The sequence below is a fragment of the Crinia signifera genome, chromosome 12 (genome assembly GCF_055691185.1).
Source record: "Crinia signifera chromosome 12, ASM5569118v1, whole genome shotgun sequence".
In the NCBI taxonomy this organism is placed as follows: domain Eukaryota; kingdom Metazoa; phylum Chordata; class Amphibia; order Anura; family Myobatrachidae; genus Crinia; species Crinia signifera.
This window is the reverse complement of record NC_139228.1, coordinates 82,263,650-82,285,537: the sequence shown is the minus strand read 5'-3', so window position 1 is coordinate 82,285,537 and position 21,888 is coordinate 82,263,650. Positions and strand designations below refer to the sequence as shown.

The window sequence follows — 21,888 nt, the reverse complement described above, 5'->3', positions numbered from 1 at the left end:
TACAGCAACAGTTGGTGGTTTTCATCCCAGTCACTTCATGCTGTTATGATCCTTCTACATGTTTGGTTGGGGGTAGGGAGTGGTGGGGGGGTTTGATAAGGTTGGCGTGGGTTATATGGGGATCCAGCTATGGTACACGGTCGCTATGTCAACACTGTGAATGTCAAAATTAATTGTGTTGACCACTAAAAAGGTAGATAGGGCTTACGTGTACACATGGATAGTAAATTCACATTAATAGATATAGTCATACAGGAGGACTGCTGCGGCTGATCACATGACTGCTGGAGACAGAACTACAACCTACCTGAGTCGCTCCCAGCCGCACATGGCGGGTTGTGCTTCCATTGCTTCCCAGCAGGTCTGCGCTACCTCGCAGAAACCCAGAATTCCCCCGCAGAAATCCAGTAGATAGGAGGCCGAGAGCGTCCTGCGGCGACAGCCTGCGCACGTTTTGCCTTAAGGGAGCTGTTCACATGGAAACAGGGCAAAATATAAACATAAAGTCAACAAATCTCCACCGCACATATACAGTATAATGCTATAATAATATCTATCTTTTATGTTATAGAATAGTATGTGAAACATGGCAGTGAAAGAGAGAGAATTCCATTTAACTATAGAATTTTCTGTGTAGTGCTCGTCATGAATTACAACTATAATAGAAAGCTAAAAGGTTTGATATTCTCTTTACTTGCTTGCTGCAACATCCATGGCACTCACCTGTTCCCTGCACGGCTCTGGCTAGTACTTTCCCCAATAAACGGGATACCCCCAGGCGTACGTCATAACTGCTGCCTTCAAAGGCCTTGAAGCAGAGGGAAACCAGGCTTTCTAGGTCAGAGCCCCACATGAAGGAAGCCTCGTTCTGTAGGGCCAGGAGACACTGGAGAGATAACAAAAGAAGTCAGCGACATTTTAGTACGGATTTCTAGCAGTATAATGAAGCAGTAAATGGAACGAGGAGGAATTTACATTTTATGTAGTCGATTATCAAAAAAAAAAAAAAAACAACAACGCAACTTTTCAGTCAAGCTCTCCGTGATTTGTGCCAACACCTATTGGAATAATTGGCGCTTGGCAGGGCAGCTGCACCAATACGTCCAAGATACACGTCTTACTACAAAAAGTGGCAGCGAATTTTAAAATTGCTGCTATGAGTCCCTTAGGACACACATGTGCACTGTGAGCACTGTAAGAAGCAAATGGACCCCTTTTCGAACCTCGGAGCCTGTTCCAAAATGAAAGGGTGGGATAATGCAATATGAAGATGGGAATTAGCCACCGTAGTCAAACTGTCGGCTATAATCTTGGGTACATAATAAGCAATTATTGGCTAAACATAGCTATATCTGTCAGATAACGGTGTAGTGTGTATAGCGCACCAGATCCTGGCGTCTGGCCCGAGACAAGTCTGTCTCCCGTTATGTCATTCCCGTCTTTTTGGTATCTGACCTCTGTCTGCAGTCTGAGACACTATAGCCCCATACACACTAGATGATAAAGTTAAAGATGTCTTTCAGAAAGCCTGTAAAAGATATCTTTTACTTTATAGCCCCATACACACTGGGCTACTTTCAGCTGAAAGACACCCAGTGTGTATGGGGCAGCGATGAGTGGTGGTGCGCACTCCTGCATGAGAAGGGAGTTATGGAAAGCCATCCAACCGGGGAAAAAAATGGGCGAAAAACACTCAGGGCGTATGTAACCCATCGATTTTCACCATAATCGTTATCCATACACGCTGGACAAAAAAACGCCCAGTGTGTATGGACCTTAAGTTCTAGTGTGTACACTTGATGTAGTTAACTATGTTCACCCCCGCACTTCATTAACAACCCCCTCTCTCGTCCAGCATGTCCAGACGAGAAAGGTCCTCGTTAACGGCGGCCATACTGCAGCGGCAGCACGGATGTCGCTCCCACCGCCATCGCTCACCTTGGAGTCTGCATCGGCAAGTATGTAGGTACTTTGCCGATGCCACCACCCCCCACAGGTACCCATGCCGATATTGGCATTGGCGGGGTCACCTTGTGTTTATGGGGCTTGGAACTGAAAGGAATGTTTTGAATGAAGAGAATACTACGTAGTGTGTATGGTGTGTAGCCGCCATGTGGTCAGTCTGTGATCAGTCAGCATTGCAAGATCTTATAGTGTGTACCCAGCACTGCACAAGATATCTGAACGATCTACTGTGCTCAAATATTAATAAAATATCCTTTTATTGAATTTAGCGGCAATCTGCAGTATCTGTATTATTACTAGAGCCGTAGAACTTGACAAATAGGCCCCTGTTTCTGCGCTTTGGGATACACGCACCTGTGCCGTTGCGTAGCGTACAGACATGGATCTGTCGGTCAGACACGGACGAGCTGCTTTGTAGATGTCTCGGTGACAGGATGAGGCAGAGGTCCCAAGACCAGCCACAATGCATTCCAGGCTCAGCATTATCTCTGAGCGGCCCTGAGACTGCACAAAGGAAGGAGACCAAAAACATACAGTTGTGAGGAACAAGCTACACCACATGTCTTCAACCTGTGGCCCTCCAGATGTTGTAGAACTACATGTCCCAGCATGCCCTGACAGTTTTGGCATGCTCTCATAGGAAAAAATGTGGTAATGCATGTTGGAACATGTAGTTTCACAACATCTGGAGGGCCACAGGTTGAAGACCCATGAGCTACACGATACTATATCTGTCCTGCACCATATAGTGTATTTATATGAGAGAACTATGACAGCAAACACAGATTCTCTTTATGGGGACTGCACGCGTATAGATTCCCTGAACGATACTAGACCGCTCAGCACACAGCGATGTGTCAGCCCTGTGTGCTGAGCGATCGGTCATGGCCTCTGTTTTCCAGTGAGAACACTGACCGATGGCGATAGCGCCACCCAGGGATGATCATCACTATTGCAATGTCCTCTACAAACGGAGAGAAGTCGAGGCATTTTCTGAGCGATCGCTTCGAAAATACCCTGAAATCACCCGTGTGTGGGCCCTATTAGTCTGTTAAGAGGACGCCACAACATCCCACATTTGAATATTAGGGCAAATTAGGTCACACCCATAATCCACACTAAACGTCCATTTAGACTGATGTAACCATTTTTAGATCCAACTTATAAAATTAAACCTAACTTATAGGAAAAAAAGGGATTTTTGTAAGAACTTACCGTTCGAATCCCTTTCTCTGATATGGTCCTGGTGACACAGCTCAACACTGGGATGTAGGAGGGTCCGAAGGAGCCAGGCACCTATCCTAAAGTTTTAGAGGGTAGGCTCCTCCCCTACTGCATCCCTGGACTCTTCAGTTCATCTTTCAAAGCCACTGGAATACATTAACTCAGTACAAACGCCTGCACATATTATATGCACATTTTATAACAGAAAACTGTTAACTTTTAACCATTTTAACATGAACATCATGAAACTTCTGGCATACTTACTGAGCGTAAGGGAGGGATCGCTGTGTCACCAGGACCATATCAGAGAAAGGGATTCGAACGGTAAGTTCTTACAAAAATCCCTTTTTCTCTTTCATTGGTCCTGGTGACACAGCTCAACACTGGGACGTTCCAGAGCCGGTCCTTTGGGAGGGTACGCTCAGGTCTGCAGCTCTCAGCACTGCTCGCCCGAATGATGCGTCCTCCGACGCGAACTCATGGAATCTATAGAATTTGGCAAATGTGTGAACAGATGACCAAGTGGCAGCTCTGCAAACCTGCTCAGCTGTGGCCCCATGTCGAACCGCCCAAGAGGTGGCAACTGACCTGGTGGTATGCGCATTTATTTTGGCCGGTACTGGTCTACCCACTTTGGTGTATGCAAAGGCTATCACAGACCGCAACCACCTAGCAATAGTCTGCTTAGATGCAGGCCAACCAATTTTGTGTACGTCATACAATACCAACAATGTGTCAGTCTTCCTGACACTCTTCACTCTGTCCACATATATGCGTAAGGCACGCACAACATCCAAAGTTCTCAACTTGTCCCTTTTCTTAGAACCCTCTGGGGGTTGAAACACAGGTAGAACTATCTCCTGATTTAAATGGAAGGTAGATACCACCTTCGGTAAAAACTGAGGCACTGTTCTTAAAACAGCCCTGTCATCATGAAAAATTAAGAAGGGAGATTTACATGACAAAGCTCCCAATTCTGAAACTCTTTTAGCAGATGCTACTGCTAACAAAAACACTAGCTTCCACGTGAGAAACTTAAAGTCAGCCGACCTTAAAGGTTCAAAAGGTGCCTTTTGAAGGCATTCCAAAACCAGTGATAGATCCCAAGGTGCTACTGGTTGCTTGTATGGAGGTTTCAACCTGGATACTCCTTGTAAAAAGGTTTGAATCTCCGGCAAAATGGCTATCTTTTTCTGGAAATAGATGGACAAGGCCGAAATCTGCACCTTCAGTGACTGAAGGCTTAGGCCCGATGAAAAACCATCTTGTAAGAATTCCATCATTCTGGATAGCTTAAAATGAGATGTATGAGCCTTTCTTCTCTCACACCATCGAATGTAAGTCTTCCAGACTCTATAATAATTTGCCGAAGATACAGCTTTTCTGGCTTTTATCATAGTCTGTACTACTGCCTCAGAAAACCCTTTTCTTTTCAAAATGGTGGTTTCAATAGCCAGGCCGTCAAAATCAATCGATCTGAATCCAGGTGATTGAATGGGCCTTGTCTTAGAAGGTCTGGTCTCAGAGGTAGACGCCATGAGTCCACAGACAACCTCTGAAGCCTCGAGTACCAGGATCTCCTTGGCCAATCTGGGGCCACTAAGATCACTGGAACCTTCTGCCCCTGTATTTTCTTCAGAAGTCTCGGTAACATTGGTACTGGTGGGAATGCATAAAGGAGATCTCCCTGCCAGTGAATAGTCATGGCATCCACTGCCTCCGCTAGTGGATCCCTTGTTCTGGCATAGAACCTGGGCACTTGACGGTTGATCCTGGATGCCATCAGGTCCACATCCGGAGTTCCCCACATCGAAGTGATTTGGTGAAACACCTGAGGGTGTAAGCTCCATTCCCCTTCCTTGAGCTCCTCCCTGCTCAGGAAGTCGGCTTCTATATTCTCTATTCCTGGGATGAATATAGCCGATACAGCTGGAACATTCTGTTCCGCCCATAGGAAGATTCTGGATACCTCCCACATGGCCAATCTGCTGCGTGTACCTCCCTGGTGATTCAGATACGCCACAGCTGTGGCATTGTCGGTCTGAATCCTCAAAGGGAGGTTCTGTAACCTGTCTCCCGCCAAGGAAATGACTTTCCAGACAGCTCTCAGCTCCAAGATGTTGATTGGTAACGCTGATTCCTCTGCCGTCCACAGGCCCTGAAGCCTGAGATCCAGGACTATTGCCCCCCAGCCCCTGAGACTGGCGTCGGTAGTTACTATCAACCAGTCCCAGGTCTGTAATGACCGACCCCACTGAAGGGAATCTACTTCTGTCCACCATTTCAAGGATTCTCGGGTGTCCGAAGACAGCACTATCATCTCGGATTTCATGGTCAAAGTGTTTCCTGACCAAGCTGACAAAATGTTCCATTGGAACCTCCGAGAGTGGAACCTGGCAAATTGAAGCGTCTCGAATGACGCCACCATCTTCCCCAGGAGCTTGAGGCACCTCCATACTGAAATGCTCTGAGCCCTGAGAATCTCCTGGACTAGGGTGACCAGATCCCTGGCCTTTACCTCCGGGAGGAATACCCGATGAAGATGGGTGTCCAGTATGACTCCCAAGAATTGGAGCCTTTGTGACGGTACCAACTGAGATTTTTGCAAATTTAAAATCCAGCCGTGAGCCTGCAAAAAACTGATGGCCTCTGTCAAGTGACTCTGCAGCATGGCTGCTGACTCTGCTTTGAACAGGAGATCGTCCAAATAGGGTATTACTGTGATTCCCCTGAGCCTCAGCACCGCCGCCATTACTGACATTATCTTTGTGAATACCCTTGGTGCGGTTGCTAGCCCAAAGGGTAACGCCCGGAATTGTAAATGCAGGTCTCCTATGGCAAACCTCAACAAGGTCTGATGCTCCGGGTGTATAGGAACGTGCAAATATGCGTCCTGGACATCCATGGACGCCAAAAATTCTCCCTGGTCCAGACTCAGGAGTACTGACCGTAGAGACTCCATTTTGAAATGGTCTACCCATAAATGCACATTTAGAGACTTCAAATTTAGTATTGGTCTGAAAGACCCGTCTGGTTTTGGCACCAGGAACAGCGTGGAGTAAAAGCCTTTCTTCCACTCTGTCTTGGGGACTAGTGTAACCACCCCTTTTTCCAAAAGGGAGTGCGCTGCTCTCACAAGAGCTGTACGCAGCCGTGCCTCCTTTGGTAAGGATGTGGGAATGAACCTCTTCGGAGGTGGCCCTCTGAAAGGGATTTTGTAACCCTGTGTTATGATGTCTAGCACCCAGGCATCCTGGCCTAGAGAAGCCCAAGCGTCCCTGAAGAGTGTGAGACGCCCGCCCACTTTTGTCACTGTCGGGCAAAGCCCCTGACAGTCATGCAGAGGGTTTATCCTCTCCTTTATTGGCAGGCTTCTTGTGAAAAGAGCCAAATTTTGACTTTTGTGTCTTGCCTCTAGAGGGCTGAAACCTTCCCCTGAAAGACTGTCCTCGAAAGGACGCACCACCTCTAGGGGAGGGCCGAAAGGATGGCTTAAAAGCAGAAAATCTGGACGTCTGCTTTGCTGAGGAGGCCGGCAGGAATGTACTTTTGCCGCCTGTGGCCTGTTTTATAATCTCCTCTAATTCGGTACCAAAGAGTACCTTTCCCTTGAAGGCTAATGTTTCCAGAGCCTTCTTGGACTCGTCTGCTTCCCAGGCTTTAAGCCAAAGCACTCTCCTGGCATTAATGGAGACTGTGGACACTCTGGTTGCCATTTTAATAGCTTCCTCCTCTGCTTCAACTGCATATTCTGCTGCTGCCTTAATCTTTTCTGCAAGCAGTAATGCACCCGGGTCAGCCTGCAGCATGGTGCATAATTCACCAGCCCACTCTATCATGGCCTTAGAGACCCAGGCTGAAGCAATAAGGGGTCGTAAGGTAAACCCCACCCCTTCAAAGATAGCCTTGAGGTTTCCCTCCAGCTTTTTATCCACAGAATCTTTAAAAGCTGCACCGCCTTGTACTGGTAATACAGTAGCCTTGGACAAACGTGCCACTGAAGCGTCCACAACTGGGACCCTTTCCCAGAGCTCCGCATGAGACTCTGGCATGGGGTACAGATTAAGGAATCGTTTTGGCATCTGAAGCCTCTTATCAGGAGTTTTCCAAGCCCCTTCTAACAATTCCTGTAACCCCTCATCTGAAGGAAAAGTAACAGCCTCCTTCCGCTGTCGCTTAAAAACACCTTTAACAGGAGTCTTATCCTCCACAGTCAGCTTTAAAGCCTGCTTCACAGCTACAATGAGATCCTCTATACCAGCAGCAGAGTTCTCTTCCAAATCATCACCCTGATCCCAGGGGATGTCAGTATACTCTCCTTCCTCTTCATCTACCACAGTAGTTAAAGCATAAGACCTTCTAGGGGTCCCTGCCACATCATCCATTTTGTCCAGCATTTCACTGAACCTGTTAATCCCTTTTGCAGTATCCTGCATCACCTGGATAAGTGCAGGATCTGCCTGGGTAAGAGGCAAGGAGCCAGACGACTGCTGAGATGATGGCATAGGTCTCTGTGATTCTACCAGCCCATCACTCTGCCTGTCCAAAAGCTGCACCAAAGCGTTTACTGACCTGCCTAGGGCCCTGGCCCACGCAGGTTCCATCTGCTCTGCCCTATGGGGATCACTGCCCATGGGTCTCACATCAGCGCAAGTAATACATAAGCCCCCCTTGGCCATCTGCTCAGGGACAAACTTTTGTGTGCAAACATTGCACGCGCTCAGTGCATTAAGGGCTCCCTCCCCCAAAACCACAGCCTGATGCTCAGACATTATGCAAGTGATAAATGTATATCTATCAGTATACACAGTGCAAACAATGTACAAGCGTTTATACAGAGGCAATGCACCCAATCACTTATCTGTCTGTTGGTTTCAACTGCGGGGAAGCGATGCCCAGGAAATCCAAGTCACTCTGCCAGGATCAGTAAGCCAGCTCAGCTCCGCTGCAAGCGTTCTGAAAGGCGCCAAAGTCAGAGTGAAGGAAGAGACCACAGGTCCCTGCTGCTGCGGGGTCCGTGACCTTTTGGCGCCAACCACCCCCAGCAAGCCGCTCCTTAGGTAGGATTTCCTAGTTCCAGTGTCTCCCCCTCAAATGGGGATCACTTGGAACATGCCTGTCACAACGCTGCTGTCCTCTCATCTAGGAGCTCAGCGTGTAAGCTCCGCATAAAATGGCCGCCGCCATCACGGAGCGCCTGTCCCCCATGATCCCCACCTAAACGTGGAGCCGGTTTCAGGGTACTCCGGAGCCCAGGCAGCCTTTTAGAAAAGGCTATAAGCGCTGCACAGGGGGACCAGACAGTGTCTCCCCTGTGCACAGTGAGCTGACAGGACGCGCTTCTGTCAGCTCCTGCTGCGCAAGCAGTGTGAGGATTCACTATGAGAATCCTCACACTGTGCCTACCTAGCTAGGGTAAAAGTTAATAAAATAATAAAAATCCCCTAACTACTCTAATTCTTCGGCTGCTCCTGCAGCCCTTTAGAATAGCACCCACTCCAGTGGGCACCTAACACGAACTGAAGAGTCCAGGGATGCAGTAGGGGAGGAGCCTACCCTCTAAAACTTTAGGATAGGTGCCTGGCTCCTTCGGACCCTCCTACATCCCAGTGTTGAGCTGTGTCACCAGGACCAATGAAAGAGAAAGTTGGTACTTGTTTCCTAGCACGGCGCTCATCGGGTCCCATCGCATACCTTAACTTAAGGTATGCGATGGGACCCAACCGACCCGATTTCGGGCTTTTTTTTTTAGGTTTCCCGACAATTGTAAAATCGGGTCCGACGCGACCGACCCGATTTTACATTGTATGTAATGTTAAATTCCTATGTAAAATCGGGTCCATCGCATGCCATTATAATGGCATACGATGCGACCAATGCGATGGACCCGATTTTACATAGGAACCAATGTTAAATGGCCCCCCATACCCGATTTTTGATTGTATACCCACCCTGATGGGTAATTTGTATGTCAAATGCCCCCCCCTTGTTAACGCAAGGGGCGGCGGTACGCGTCCTCCGACCTTTTCATACCCCCACTATCCACATCGGTGTGGAGCTGACTTTATATAGTGTGGCGAGCCACCGAGCCCGAAGCGAGGGCAGCGGGCCCGCGAGGGGACGCGTAATACGTCTGAAGTAATGCGCGTCCGCTCGCCACGCTTCGGGCTCGGTGGCTCGCTGTAAAATCGGGTCTCAGGGACCATTTAACATTAGTTCCAATGTAAAAAATCGGGTCGGTCGGGTTGATTGCATCGTATGCGATAGGCCAGATTTTTGCAACCCGATTGCATACAATTAAAATCGGTGGCGCCGTGCTAGGAAACAAGTACCAAAATGTTATATTGTCTGTATTTTAAATAAGTACCCTGTAATCAATTTTAAAATATTGCCCATATCTCTGATCACAACGGATTCCATTCTATGCCAACTTGAGCGCTGCCAATGGGGGTTTTCAATCTGTGCAGATATTTCCTGACATGGGAGATACCAGCACAGGTGTTCAATGTTGTCATTAACGAATGATGGGTGTCAGAACTGACTTTTCTTGAGAGTTCGATCTCTTTTTCAACAATCCGAGGCTTTTTACACCGATCCACGGACTTTCCAATACTCGAGACACTGAATTCCAACTGCCAAGTTACGGTCGGATCAAACAAAAACGGCTCGGGATTCCGATAGTTGGAATACCAGATTGAATACCCCCCCCATGTCTGACCTTTTCATGCATCAGAATCATATTAAGAGGGGGAATGCCAATATGTGTCAGTGGGTGTTGTATACAGATATTCAGGATGTTGACACTGACAATATTCACATGTTCATGGTTAATTATGTGCATCAACCTGATAATGAAGTAAATTGCCCAATGGCAAAGATCCCTGGCCTTTACCCTCCCCCATACAGTGGCGACACGCCTCCGTATTGGGAAACAAAGGCCATCACAGCCTGAACAAAATCAGCAGACTGCTAATAACTGACAGTCTCTTCCTGTCCTGCTCACTACATCAAAAGACCAAAAGGTTTCAAGCACATGGGCAAGACCCAACACAAAATGTCTGTAAAAAAAAAAAAAAAGTCCCTCATTGACCAGTGTTGGCCAAGAGAATAATGTCAATATTAGCAGCATATTCACCTCTGCATTACGGAGAACTTTTAGTAGGTTGGCCACCGTGTCACTAAAGGTGCTTCCAAGTAGACGTCCCATCTTCTGATACAGAGCTCCAAGACACGCAACCGCAGCGCTGCATAAAAAAAGATGTTGGATTTTTCAGATTCATGATTACAGACACTTCATTACTGGTGTACGGCTTCTGAGCTAGATAACAAAGACAGTTAAAGTAATGCAGAAGAGTCGGTAAGGAAAAACTCATCACTACACAGAGAGAGAGAAGCAAACAGGAGATTTGTACAACAGGTTCTTAAGGAACCCACACATATTGCTAATATAGAAGACAAATACACACAGCTTGTTGGGGAGGGCGCTGGGAGAATCATCCTTCCTGCGGATCAGCTCATTACATCGCTCAATCGTCTCGTAAACGGAGAAAGGGTCTCCTGAACTATAGACAACAGCAAGATTGTGTGCTAGTAATCGGCGGACTGGGGGACCAGGAGACCCCATCATTACCAAGGTCAATTGCTCAACCAAATGCTTCTGATTCAGCTTTACATCCGCCTAAAAAAAAAAAAATCACTAAATATGCAAAACTATTACATTACAGCATTGCCCCACACTAACACAAAGATGTGATCTACTGTATACAGAAGTGCAAATATTTACAATCAAGGAGACAGGTACAGGAATTGCATGCAATGTTATGCTGATTCAACCAGTCGGGTGATGCTACTTGCATATACTTGTCATGTACAATTTCAGTACCCTCCTCTATGGGAGCGATACAAAGTTAGCGAAGTAGGGGATCATATAAGTGGCACATGGCATCCAACTGAATTGCCCCCCAGCAATGTCAGGGTCAAGATGGATTCGCACATTGTTAACGATATGGACAATATCATTAACGATACTGCGTGCATGGTCTATATCATTAATGACGCCACCTGTCGTCTGTTCATCCATCTCAATCTGACAATATCCTCAGCAGCGCAGGGGGCAGGTGATGTCACTGACCGATATCGTGAACAATATCGGTCAGTGTGTATGCATTATATCGTTCTCCAGTGGCACTGCCGATATAGTTGACTATTTTGACAGCTGCGGTATAGCATTACCCAGCATTAAAAGAATAAAGACAGAAATAATGTAACATAGCAATGACATTATTTTAAAAATAGAAACTCAGGCCATATTCTCTAGGTATGATAGTGATATTTGTATGCATTGATGTTTATGTCTGTGTGTATGCTCCATAACACTTTAGTGACCTCAATTTGGTTACACTTTATTGTGTTACAATAACTATTTACCATTATTTATTTTTATGATTCTGAAAGAGCTCCTAGATGTTCTGGAAATAGTTTGCTAAACATAAATGTACTCCTTTCATTCTATACCACATCTATGAACATATTTTTTATTATCTTTGAAAAGCCAACTCTGCTTTTGTGGAAACTGGAGCTAACTTTTCGAGAAATCGTTCGTTTCCACAGAAAAAGATGTGGAATCGCGGACCTACGTCTTTTCAAATTTTCCGATTGTTTCTGAAAATCTAGAAAAAATGAAAAAACATTGAATAGACGTAATGTGGATTCCACCGCAAATCAACAACATTGAATACCCCCCTATATTGTCATTTAAAAAAATGCCCTCGTTGTTACCCTCTATATCGTTAACGACCCCCCTTGTTGTCTGTACATGCCGCTCAATCTGACAATGTCCTCAGCGACTGCATGTACTGAAAGGGGGGGGACGGGGGACGACAATGACCGAAATCGTGCACAATATCGGTCAGTGTGTATGTACTGTATCGTTCTCCCACGCACCGCCGATATAGTTAGCATTGTCGGCGGTGTTGAGGATTGCTGTACCCAGTGTGTACCCAGTCTCATTGTGGCATGGGAGGAGTGCCAGCCGATGCAATGTAGGGTCAGGATCGAATGCCCATTGCTTCCCCAGGACCCTTGTATTACTGATACTGACATCTAGCAATGCATGTGCTGGGGCAGACACCTCCCATACAGGCACACTGTAGGTGGGGGGACAGAATACACCAGAAATAGTATATAACGGTGCACTAGGACCATCAGCCTGCCCCCAATTACTGCACAGAGGACCCCAGCTCAGCCCCGGGGCTGCCATACACGCTCACACCCCCAGCAGCATCCGCCCCCCTGTCCCATTACCCGGGCAGTAACGGGCAGTGTTATCCTCAGGTACCGGAGCCATTCCAATATACCCAGACCCCGCTGGGGCTCTTCCAGCCCGGCAACATCCAGCATCACCAGCTGGCCGGGCGGCTCCATTCTTTCTAGGTCAAGAACCGAACCGTAGGTGGCTTCAACATCTGGGCTCTATGCACAGGTCTGCCGGGGCCGCCGCCAGGCTTCTCGCTATCGGCAATCCTCTGAAAGGCGTCCCTGACAATCTCAGGCTGGGTGATCGGCTCTCAGAGCTGCAGACAGTGCAGGCTGCAGAGCGCCGATGTCATTGATTTGATCAGGGAAATAGGTTTGACAGCTTGTGCTGTCACTTTCTTTCATAATAAAACTTTAATTAACCTTAAAGAAGCTTTATCGAATTAATTTTCCTTTTCCAGCAAGTTTGAGTATAGGCTGTGGGCCTAATTCAGAGGCGCTATGCAGAAACACTGTTGCACGCTTAGCTTTGATATTGATACAGGGGAACTTGCAAAAATATGCTAATGACGCTGCCATCTTGTTTTGTCCCAAGAAACACTCACTGTGTCACTCATACATAAGCGGAAACATCAGGCGCAGTGGCAACCTCCCAACTAGTGCACAGGGAACTATGGGACCTTTCACACACAGGGGTATGACTATGAACTGAAGCAGTGATAAGGGAGAAGTGATAAAGTGCCTGGGACTTTATCACCAGCCAATCAGCTCCTGACTGTTAAGCATACTTTTGAAAACTAGTTTCAGTGAGATTATAGTTGGTATTAGAATTTTACTCAGTGCCCCAGTGAGGGGGCGTGTCATGCTCCACCCGAAGGGCGTGTCTAGTTCCATATATGGAGAGATTGTGAAAAGAGATTGTGAACCTGGCACTTAGAAGCGTGGGTGTGTCATTTAAAATGACATATCCAAATGTAGATGAGCCCCAGAGCAGTTAGTAAGAGATACTATACTTGCTAAAGTGCTGGGAAATGGCGCTGATGATACAATGTAAATGTATCTATCTCTCATTCCTTTTTTCCCAAAAATTTAACAGTGTAATGTGGGCTAGGTGACATGAGGGAGATTGCTAGACTAATGAGGGAGAGAGGGAGATTGCTGCTATGTCAGGGAGTCTCCTGCAGAATGCAGGAGGAGAGGTAACTATGGTGTAACAGTGTAATGTGGGCTAGGTGACATGAGGGAGATTGCTAGACTAATGAGGGAGAGAGGGAGATTGCTGCTATGTCAGGGAGTCTCCTGCAGAATGCAGGAGGGGAGGTAACTATGATGTAACAGTGTTATGTGGGCTAGGTGACATGAGGGAGATTGCTAGACTAATGAGGGAGAGAGGGAGATTGCTGCTATGTCAGGGAGTCTCCTGCAGAATGCAGGAGGGGAGGTAACTATGATGTAACAGTGTAATGTGGGCTAGGTGACATGAGGGAAATTGCTAGACTAATGAGGGAGAGAGGGAGAATGCTGCTATGTCAGGGAGTCTCCTGCAGAATGCAGGAGGGGAGATAACTGTGATGTAACAGTGTAATGTGGGCTAGGTGACATGAGGGAGATTGCTAGACTAATGAGGGAAAGAGGGAGAATGCTGCTATGTCAGGGAGTCTCCTGCAGAATGCAGGAGGGGAGATAACTGTGATGTAACAGTGTAATGTGGGCTAGGTGACATGAGGGAGATTTCTAGACTAATGAGGGAGAGAGGGAGAATTCTGCTATGTCAGGGAGTCTCCTGCAGAATGCAGGAGGGGAGGTAACTATGATGTAACAGTGTAATGTGGGCTAGGTGACATGAGGGAGATAGTAATTAAATAAAAAGTGAAGCAGCGCTGATATTACAATGTAACAAAATTTATTAAACACAATAAAAACAGTAATTATAAAAGCACATTAAAATGAACCAGATGGTGTAGAGAATTATGAATGGACCCAATATTATAATCACCAGTGGTGTACGGTAATAGAACCTGCTCTGATCCGGAGGGGTTGGAGGGAGTCCTTTTTAGGCCACTTGATGGTATCCTGAAGTTGTGTTTGTGGACTGCAACCGATGGCAAGAGTGGAAATTAGCCTGATCGGGAGTCCCACTGCTAGGAGTGGTCAGGTGTCCAACAAGGATTCTTGGCTTGAGACTCTCAGAGTGATGGGCATCAGATCAGATATTTCAGCAGGTAGGACAGTCCTTGGTGTAGGTGAAAGTCCTTGAGGTGTTAAGGGTCCAAGCAATAATATCACCAACGCGTTTCGCAGTTCTCAGACTGCTTTGTCAAGGTAGATTGCTAGACTAATGAGGGAGAGAGGGAGAGGCTGTTATTTCAGAGAGTCTCCTGCAGAATGCAGGAGGGGAGGTAACTATGCTGTTAAGTTACAGGCTGGGTTTAAAAGGGGAGCTGATTGGCCGGTGATAAAGTCTGAGGCACATTATCACTTCTCCTCCCTTATCACTGCTTTATATACCCACTAGTTTTTTTGGTGTACTGTTGTAACTATCCCCCACCCCCAACCTGACATCATAGGTAATCACTGCCCCCCAAATGGCACTGCTGTCAGGCAGAAAGCCAGATAGTGTGATATAGCCCTAAGGATCCTGAGCGCATCAACTTTTCTGAGCAGGGCAGGAGTTGCTGGGCACACACTCCACACTATGTCATCCGAATAGGCTCTTGCTCGCTCTCGTGGGTCTACTTGGTTGACAAATCGGGTGTGCTGCACCCATTGAGACGATCCTGGCGATAAAACTATGCAGGAGACTGCAGGCGTAATTATATATTATTGTGACCGCATAATATATAGCTCAGTGTGTACAGCATGGCCAAAGTCTCGATATTTCATTCATGCCATCGGCCAGGTACACACATTATTTAGTGTGTACCCACCTTAAGGGTTCGATTTGTCAGCCCATTGTGAAAAATCATACTGAATCAGTAGTATTAGGGATCAGGATCAGCCAGCTCACATTGGTGCTGTATAGAAAATATCTTCATAACTGGCTAATAATTAATTCACAGGTTCTCAAAGCCAACACAGAATCACGTAAATAAATTAGCTCCACCTGTTGATCTTTCAAAATACGTCACTGAGTAATGAGCGCACCTGTCGGGTGACCTTGAAAACGGGAACTGTGTGGGGTCCTGCTGTCATTTGTATTGAACTAGTTACTAATTTAGAAAGGTGACAGAAATCATAAATTAAGACAGCAGTCCAGGAACGGAGCATTTTGGCTCTCCATGTAACGGGTCATGTTGGGAGGTATGGCATGTGCAGTGGCAAAATAACCGTTCCAATGCATTCAGCATTGACATTGTGGTCCAGATGTGCTAAGCCTTGAAAAGTGATAAAATAAGAGAGCGATAAACCTCCAACCCATCAGCTCCTAACTGCCATTTAAAAAAACAGCCTGTAACATGGCAGTTAGCAGTTGGTGGTTTATCATATCCCTTTTTAAACTTAGTACACCTGGCCCTGTATTCATCTATGAATCAGCCCCTGTGTCCGGTCAAATCCAGGTGATTAGACATAGCTGACATCTTGGCCCTTATATTTGAAATTGGTTTTGCATAACTCAATGTCTGGTCATTACCTTAAAATAGAGCAACACATTTGCTGTCTGTTTTAAATAAAATAATTTGTGCACATTAAATATTAATGCTAGATATAAACCACACTTGGCTGGGTGCCAGATGACTCACCGACATCAGAATCCCAACTTAAACGGGCTATTTTCCCTCATGGGAGTCCACGACCCCCAACCTCCATAGTGGGAGAATAGAATAGGTGGCAAACACAGCTCACCACCAAACCGCAGTGTTGCGAGCGCAGCAAGCCCTCTGTCGGGCTCCTGACAGTTGGGATTCCGATGTCGGAGAAACGACCGTCGGAATCCTATGCAGAATTGCTGCATCGGTGATCTGGTAATTGCCGGTTAAAGCCAATACACCACAAAAAGCAGCTCTGCGGTAACAAAGGGATATGTTTTGCTAAGATTGCATCAGAGGGCAAAGTCTCTCATTCATACGGGTGAAATGATAAAGTGCCACATTAGTACTCACTGATTATCACACTAGTGATACAGTATGACACCCTGACTCATTCTAAATACACAGCACTCACACAGACTCATAAAATAATTATGTCAAGTTCCTTAGACCAATGCAATGTTTATGAGTCCTGGAATGACCATGTATTGTACAAGGGTTGATAATTAATAAATAATATAGCAACAGTTTCTTATATAGCGCACACATATTCCGCAGCGCTGTGCAGAGAATATTTGAACACTCACATCAGTCCCTGCCCCAGTGGAGTTTACAATCTATATTCCCTACCACATGTACACGCACACACAGACATTCTAGGGTTAATTTTGTTGGAAGCCAATTAACCTACCAGTATATTTTTGGATTGTGGGAGGAAACCTGAGTACCCGGAGGAAACACACGCAAGCACAGGGAGAATATACAAACTCCGCACAGTTAGGGCCATGGTGGGAATGGAACCCATGACCTCAGTGCTGTGAGGCGGTAATGCTAACCATTACACCAGTGGTCAGGGAACTCGGTCCTCATTACCCCACGCAGTGCATGTTTTGCAGGTCTCCTCACAGAATCACAAGTGAAATAATTAACTCCACCTGCGGACCTTATAAATATCCGGAAGGCTGGGAGTCTGACCCAATTTCCAGGAGCCTCCTGGCCATTCCGGGAGGGTAGGCAAACCTGATATATTATTGTTAGTACTGGTGCTGAAAGTTCTGCAGAGCTGGGCAGTGGGGACACAGAAGACAAAATAAACAAGTCATGGAAAGAAAGGTCAGAGGAAATATAGTTTATTATCACTCAAAAGGAAAATGTTTAAATGGCTCAGACACTGCATGTCCCATGGATTTCCACACTAGAATCTACTAGATCCTGGGTAACTACATCCAGCAGCCCAGGGATCAGGTAAGTGCCGCTCCACCTGAGTGTCTCCCAGCCCCTGTGCATGGCTGCAAATGCATCAGCAGCCATGCACGCAGGGTGCAATCCATTCGCAATCACCCACCATCTAATGGTTTTACCCCTGTTTGCAGCGGCAATGAAGTCTAGACTTAATCAGCGCTGCAATGGCCGTGGGGAGATGGAGGCCGCTGCTGACGTCTGCGGCCCTCCCCCCCCACAGCCGGACCCACCTGCGGCTTTACCTAGCATTCCCAGAAAACGGTTACACCCCCCTTGCTATCAATCAACTATGTTCACAAGGGGACCCTGCACATACATACAGCATACCATGTGCATGCACGGTCATCCATCCGATAATCGATAGGGCTGTGAGTTTGAAGCCCTGCAATAGGATCTGAATTGGTCCCTTAGTTCTGGAATTGGTCCCTTGGTTGCTCTGGGCAACATCACATGTGAAATAGAACTCCCGTCTTAGAACTAATGGCACTTTAAAAATGGTGGTTACGCCCAGAAGAACGCTGGGCGTTCCCATACAAATGTAGGCATGGCGAAGCCTGCACAGGGCGTTCTATTACCTGTCGGCCTGCGTTACCCGCTCCCTAAGCAGCGAAAGAATACTGCTTAGCGAGCAGGTCTGAATCAGGCCGAAAATCTCATGATAAGAGCTGATTTATTTGCGGATCTCTACTGCTAGGATCATATTCAGTGTTGCCATTTCCGTAACACTGTGGAAACCCATGTGGTGTAATAACCCATCCCTGAGACCTACACTGGAGAGTGTATCTACAACACGGCACTTACTGAGCCACAAAGAGGAGTGAAGGAGGATACATCAAATAATATCAAAGCCAATTTGTTCAGAAAGGATTTACTAATTGCCTGTACAACAATGAATCACCTCTGTCTAAGGTAAATAAAGGAATTGCCGTCCTCGTCCTGTGATGATATTATAGTTCAGAATTCTAGTAAGTGTGTGTACGGTCCATTAGTGTCCATCTGCAAAACTTGTCTGTTTCCATAAGTTCCGTAACGCAGCACCGCTCCCGCTTCTGCCCATTTGGGCTGAGACTCTAATTCCTGCTGGCACTGAGCTATAAAAAGAGCATATAACTCCAGGGCTAGCTCCTTGCCCGCGTTGGAATGGTACTGCATGCAGCGGCCCTTTGACTTTCCCCCAAGTGTAGCCTGAGGGACAATAAGGACATCTCCGGGGAGTTCTGCAATGGACACACGCTTCCCAGTATCTGACTCACTCAGCTTCACACTGAGGAGGGCGCTCACTGCAAGAACAAAAACACATTAGAACATTGTTACGCTCCTTCCTTTGTGTCACCAATCACAGCAGCACCAAACTCAGAGCTGCACAGACTAAAGGTGCACACACACTAGAAAGATCTGCGATCGTAAGATGTGCGCATAAATTAGCCTTGAAATCTTTTGTCCGTCCTGGACAAAAGATTTCAGGCAAGCGCACATCTTTACCAAAGATTTTTCTTAAGATCTTGTATGCGTTTCTATGGATCTTTTGTTAAACCTTCTGATCTTTCATGCAGCACGTAAGATCAGAAGATTTAACAAAAGATCAACGGGAGCGCGCATCGGACAATTTTCGGCCGATTAATGGTAAACATCGGACGATATATCAGCCGATTTATCGGAAATCGGCAAAAAAAAAACGTTCTAGTGTGTGGGCACCTTAACAGCTACCACCAACCTGTAGATAGAATAAATAAAAAGCACAGAGACTATTGCTTTCTCATCAGATACTTCTGGAATAGAGAAAATAGTTACAGCGCCAGGGGCATTTCTATAGAAGGCGCAGAGCACATGAATCCATGGCGATCTACACCACTCACCTGCCCCACACACCTTTCCACTGCAGAAATCACCTGCAAAATGGTGTCAGCTCCATTTTACCAGAGATATGTGCATGCATAGTAACCTCTGGCGCAGGGGCCTCCCTCTGAAGAAGCACTGATGTAAAAGGATGTATGTACTCTAAGCTCATACAGTAAGTAGGCTTCAGCATTTCTGGACCTCCAAAATTACAATTTGAGCTATTTACTTACCTATTTTAGGAATTACATCTTTGTTTGATCCTTTAAAAAAGCATACATATATGACCATACCTCTTTGTATCTGCAAAGAGAGGAAAAGAGATAGTTATAGTTGAGCTGTGCAAAAATCCCTGATACTTCTTTACTTTCACGGCGCCACTCTAGATAGGACAGATAGGATACTAGATAGGATACGATTTGTATGCGATTTGACATAACTTCTTTACTTTCACGGCGCCACTCTAGATAGGACAGATAGGATACTAGATAGGATACGATTTGTATGCGATTTGACATAAGATATCGCATAAGATATAGGATAGGACAGATAGGATACTAGATAGGATACGATTTGTATGCGATTTGACATAAGATATCGCATAAGATATAGGATAAGATTTACTATCCATTTCATTACCCCACTATCCACTAGGGCGTGGAGTTGATTTTATATAGCGTGGCGAGCGCAGCGAGCCACCGAGCCCGAAGCGTGGCGAGCGCAGCGAGCCCCGCGAGGGGACACGGATGTTGTTTGAAAGCAAGTCCCCAATATCGCATGCCATTTGCATGCAATTCCATAAAATACATTCCGTGTCCGCTCGCCACGCTTCGGGCTCGGTGGCTCGCTGCGCTCGCCACGCTATATAAAATCAACTCCACGCCCTAGTGGATAGTGGGGTAATGAAATGGATAGTAAATCTTATCCTATATCTTATGCGATATCTTATGTCAAATCGCATACAAATCGTATCGTATCTAGTATCCTATCTGTCCTATCTGTCCTATCTAGTGGCGCCGTGAAAGTAAAGAAGTACCAAATCCCTTATAGAGAATATTTACATACGGGGGAGATGTATAAACACGCTGCATGCCGCAGTTGTGTGGTTGCCCATTTTTGAGGCGAAGTAGGAACACTTACCGACTCTATGTACCATTAAAGTAGTTGCGGAAGAGTGTTAGCTTATCTGTATGGAGAAGTCCATTCTCCCTCCTGCGGATGCTGTGACCAGCGTTTGCGGGCTAATTTGGACATTTTTTATCTGTCGGACCCAAAAGCAAGGGACTGCTTTGTGAGTTCCGCAACAACAACTTCAGCTGTCAAAATTGATAGCTGCAGTTGTCCGAACAGTCAGTGCCATAACTTGGCATGCCCCTTCAGCGCCCTATCTAGTGATCCTGTAGGATCAGGGCAGGGAGCAGGGGTATGGGCAGTGCTGGATTAAGCCTTTGGGGGGCCCAGGTCACTTTAGACAAGTGGGCCCCCTCCCACTTGTCATTACTGGTCGCAAGCTGCTCAGGAAGAATATTACCCTGTCACTTGGGTCAATGAGTAACTGCGGGGGGCCTCAACGCTGCCTCTTATTAAAAACCCTCCCATGCTGAGGCCACTGCTGCTGTCCTGCTGTAGCTGTGGAACATGATGAGTGCAGTTACTCAAGATACAGGTAACGTCAGTTCTTACATCTCCCATGTAACTAAAAGACACTGATAAAGGTCTTACAGTCTCTGCTTTTCCCACAGCGACCACCACCTACCTCCACCCATTCAGCAGCAGAGTCTTTATCCTGAGGTTTCACCTGCAGCTTGGCATGTAAACACTGCTGAAGAACAACGCGGGCAGTTACCTCCCGGTCAAGTGTCGCCATCTGTGGTTCTAGTAGAAAACAATAACGTGGATATCACATCTTAAACATACATAACAAACATTTAGGAATTCTTTAATTAAGTGATTCCCTGGGGATGCCAGGCGAACATTTTGCCACTTTAATGACAATAATCAAAACATCGTAATTTCCATTTACCTAACCAGAAAAACCAATATGGCAGATCCCACTATAAGTGGGGTGTACTTTATATCCCTTTAATAAATATAATGAGCTCAGTTAGAACACTAAATTGTCTCAAACACTTACAATTATTTATGGGGGGTACGGACATAGTGTGATAGAATAATAAATCAAAATATAGTCTATAAAACCAATGAAAACCAAGACTGTGATATCGGCATATCACCTGTTATCACCCTACGGACGTCTCTTGAGCCAACCTGTGCCGACTGGCGGTATTTCATGCCCTACCATCCACTATGGTGTGGAGGTAGAATAGACTAGTGTGCAAGGCGCAGCGTGTCACCAAGCCTGAAGCATGACGAGCGCAATGGGACGCGATACACTTTGACGGTGTCCATGTCGACATTTGTTACGGGAAAAAGGACAAAAACTCATGTCAACATTTTGACCGTCGACCGTGCCATTTTTGACGACCTTCAGTGGTCAACCCAATACATATCGACCTAATGACCCCATTACAGTATAGCAGCAACTGAATGCAATTGGGGATAGCCGAGTTTATGATGAGCACTGCAGATCAGCACTCGATAGATTCAGACTGTGGTAGAA

General features: G+C 46.3%; 2 protein-coding genes across 3 annotated transcripts in view; both read right to left on the bottom strand.

Moving 5' to 3' along the window:
* HEATR5A (HEAT repeat containing 5A) overlaps nt 1-12,761 on the bottom strand; it is an 82,210-nt gene extending 69,449 nt beyond the window's left edge. For both annotated transcript variants that reach the window (XM_083166448.1, XM_083166449.1), the window contains exons 1-6: nt 12,493-12,761; nt 10,656-10,867; nt 10,325-10,433; nt 2,320-2,469; nt 724-886; nt 308-468 (exon numbers count right to left, since the gene is read on the bottom strand). In XM_083166448.1, the coding sequence (XP_083022574.1) occupies nt 308-468; nt 724-886; nt 2,320-2,469; nt 10,325-10,433; nt 10,656-10,867; nt 12,493-12,612 (915 nt within the window). In that variant the 5' untranslated portion in view covers nt 12,613-12,761. The remainder of the gene's footprint in view (nt 1-307; nt 469-723; nt 887-2,319; nt 2,470-10,324; nt 10,434-10,655; nt 10,868-12,492) is intronic.
* A 4,543-nt stretch (nt 12,762-17,304) lies between these two features.
* DTD2 (D-aminoacyl-tRNA deacylase 2) lies at nt 17,305-21,882 on the bottom strand. Its single transcript, XM_083166363.1, has 4 exons — nt 21,503-21,882; nt 21,025-21,143; nt 19,502-19,571; nt 17,305-18,712 (listed from the first exon to the last, which is right to left on the bottom strand). Exons 1-4 carry the CDS (start codon nt 21,558-21,560, stop codon nt 18,387-18,389), a joined length of 573 nt encoding a protein of 190 aa, XP_083022489.1. The 5' UTR covers nt 21,561-21,882; the 3' UTR covers nt 17,305-18,386.
* Between the last annotated feature and the right edge of the window lie 6 nt (nt 21,883-21,888).

Excerpts from the sequence above, each read along its gene's own strand:
- DTD2 (XM_083166363.1), bottom strand. The coding sequence starts at position 21,560 with ATGAAATACCGCCAGTCGGCACAGGTTGGCTCAAGAGACGTCCGTAGG. Across the intron at positions 19,572-21,024 it reads CTGCTGCTGAATGGGTGGAG|ATACAAAGAGGTATGGTCAT; the intron begins GTAGGTGGTGGT and ends CTCTCTTTGCAG. Across the intron at positions 18,713-19,501 it reads AGATGTAATTCCTAAAATAG|TGAGCGCCCTCCTCAGTGTG; the intron begins GTAAGTAAATAG and ends TTGTTCTTGCAG.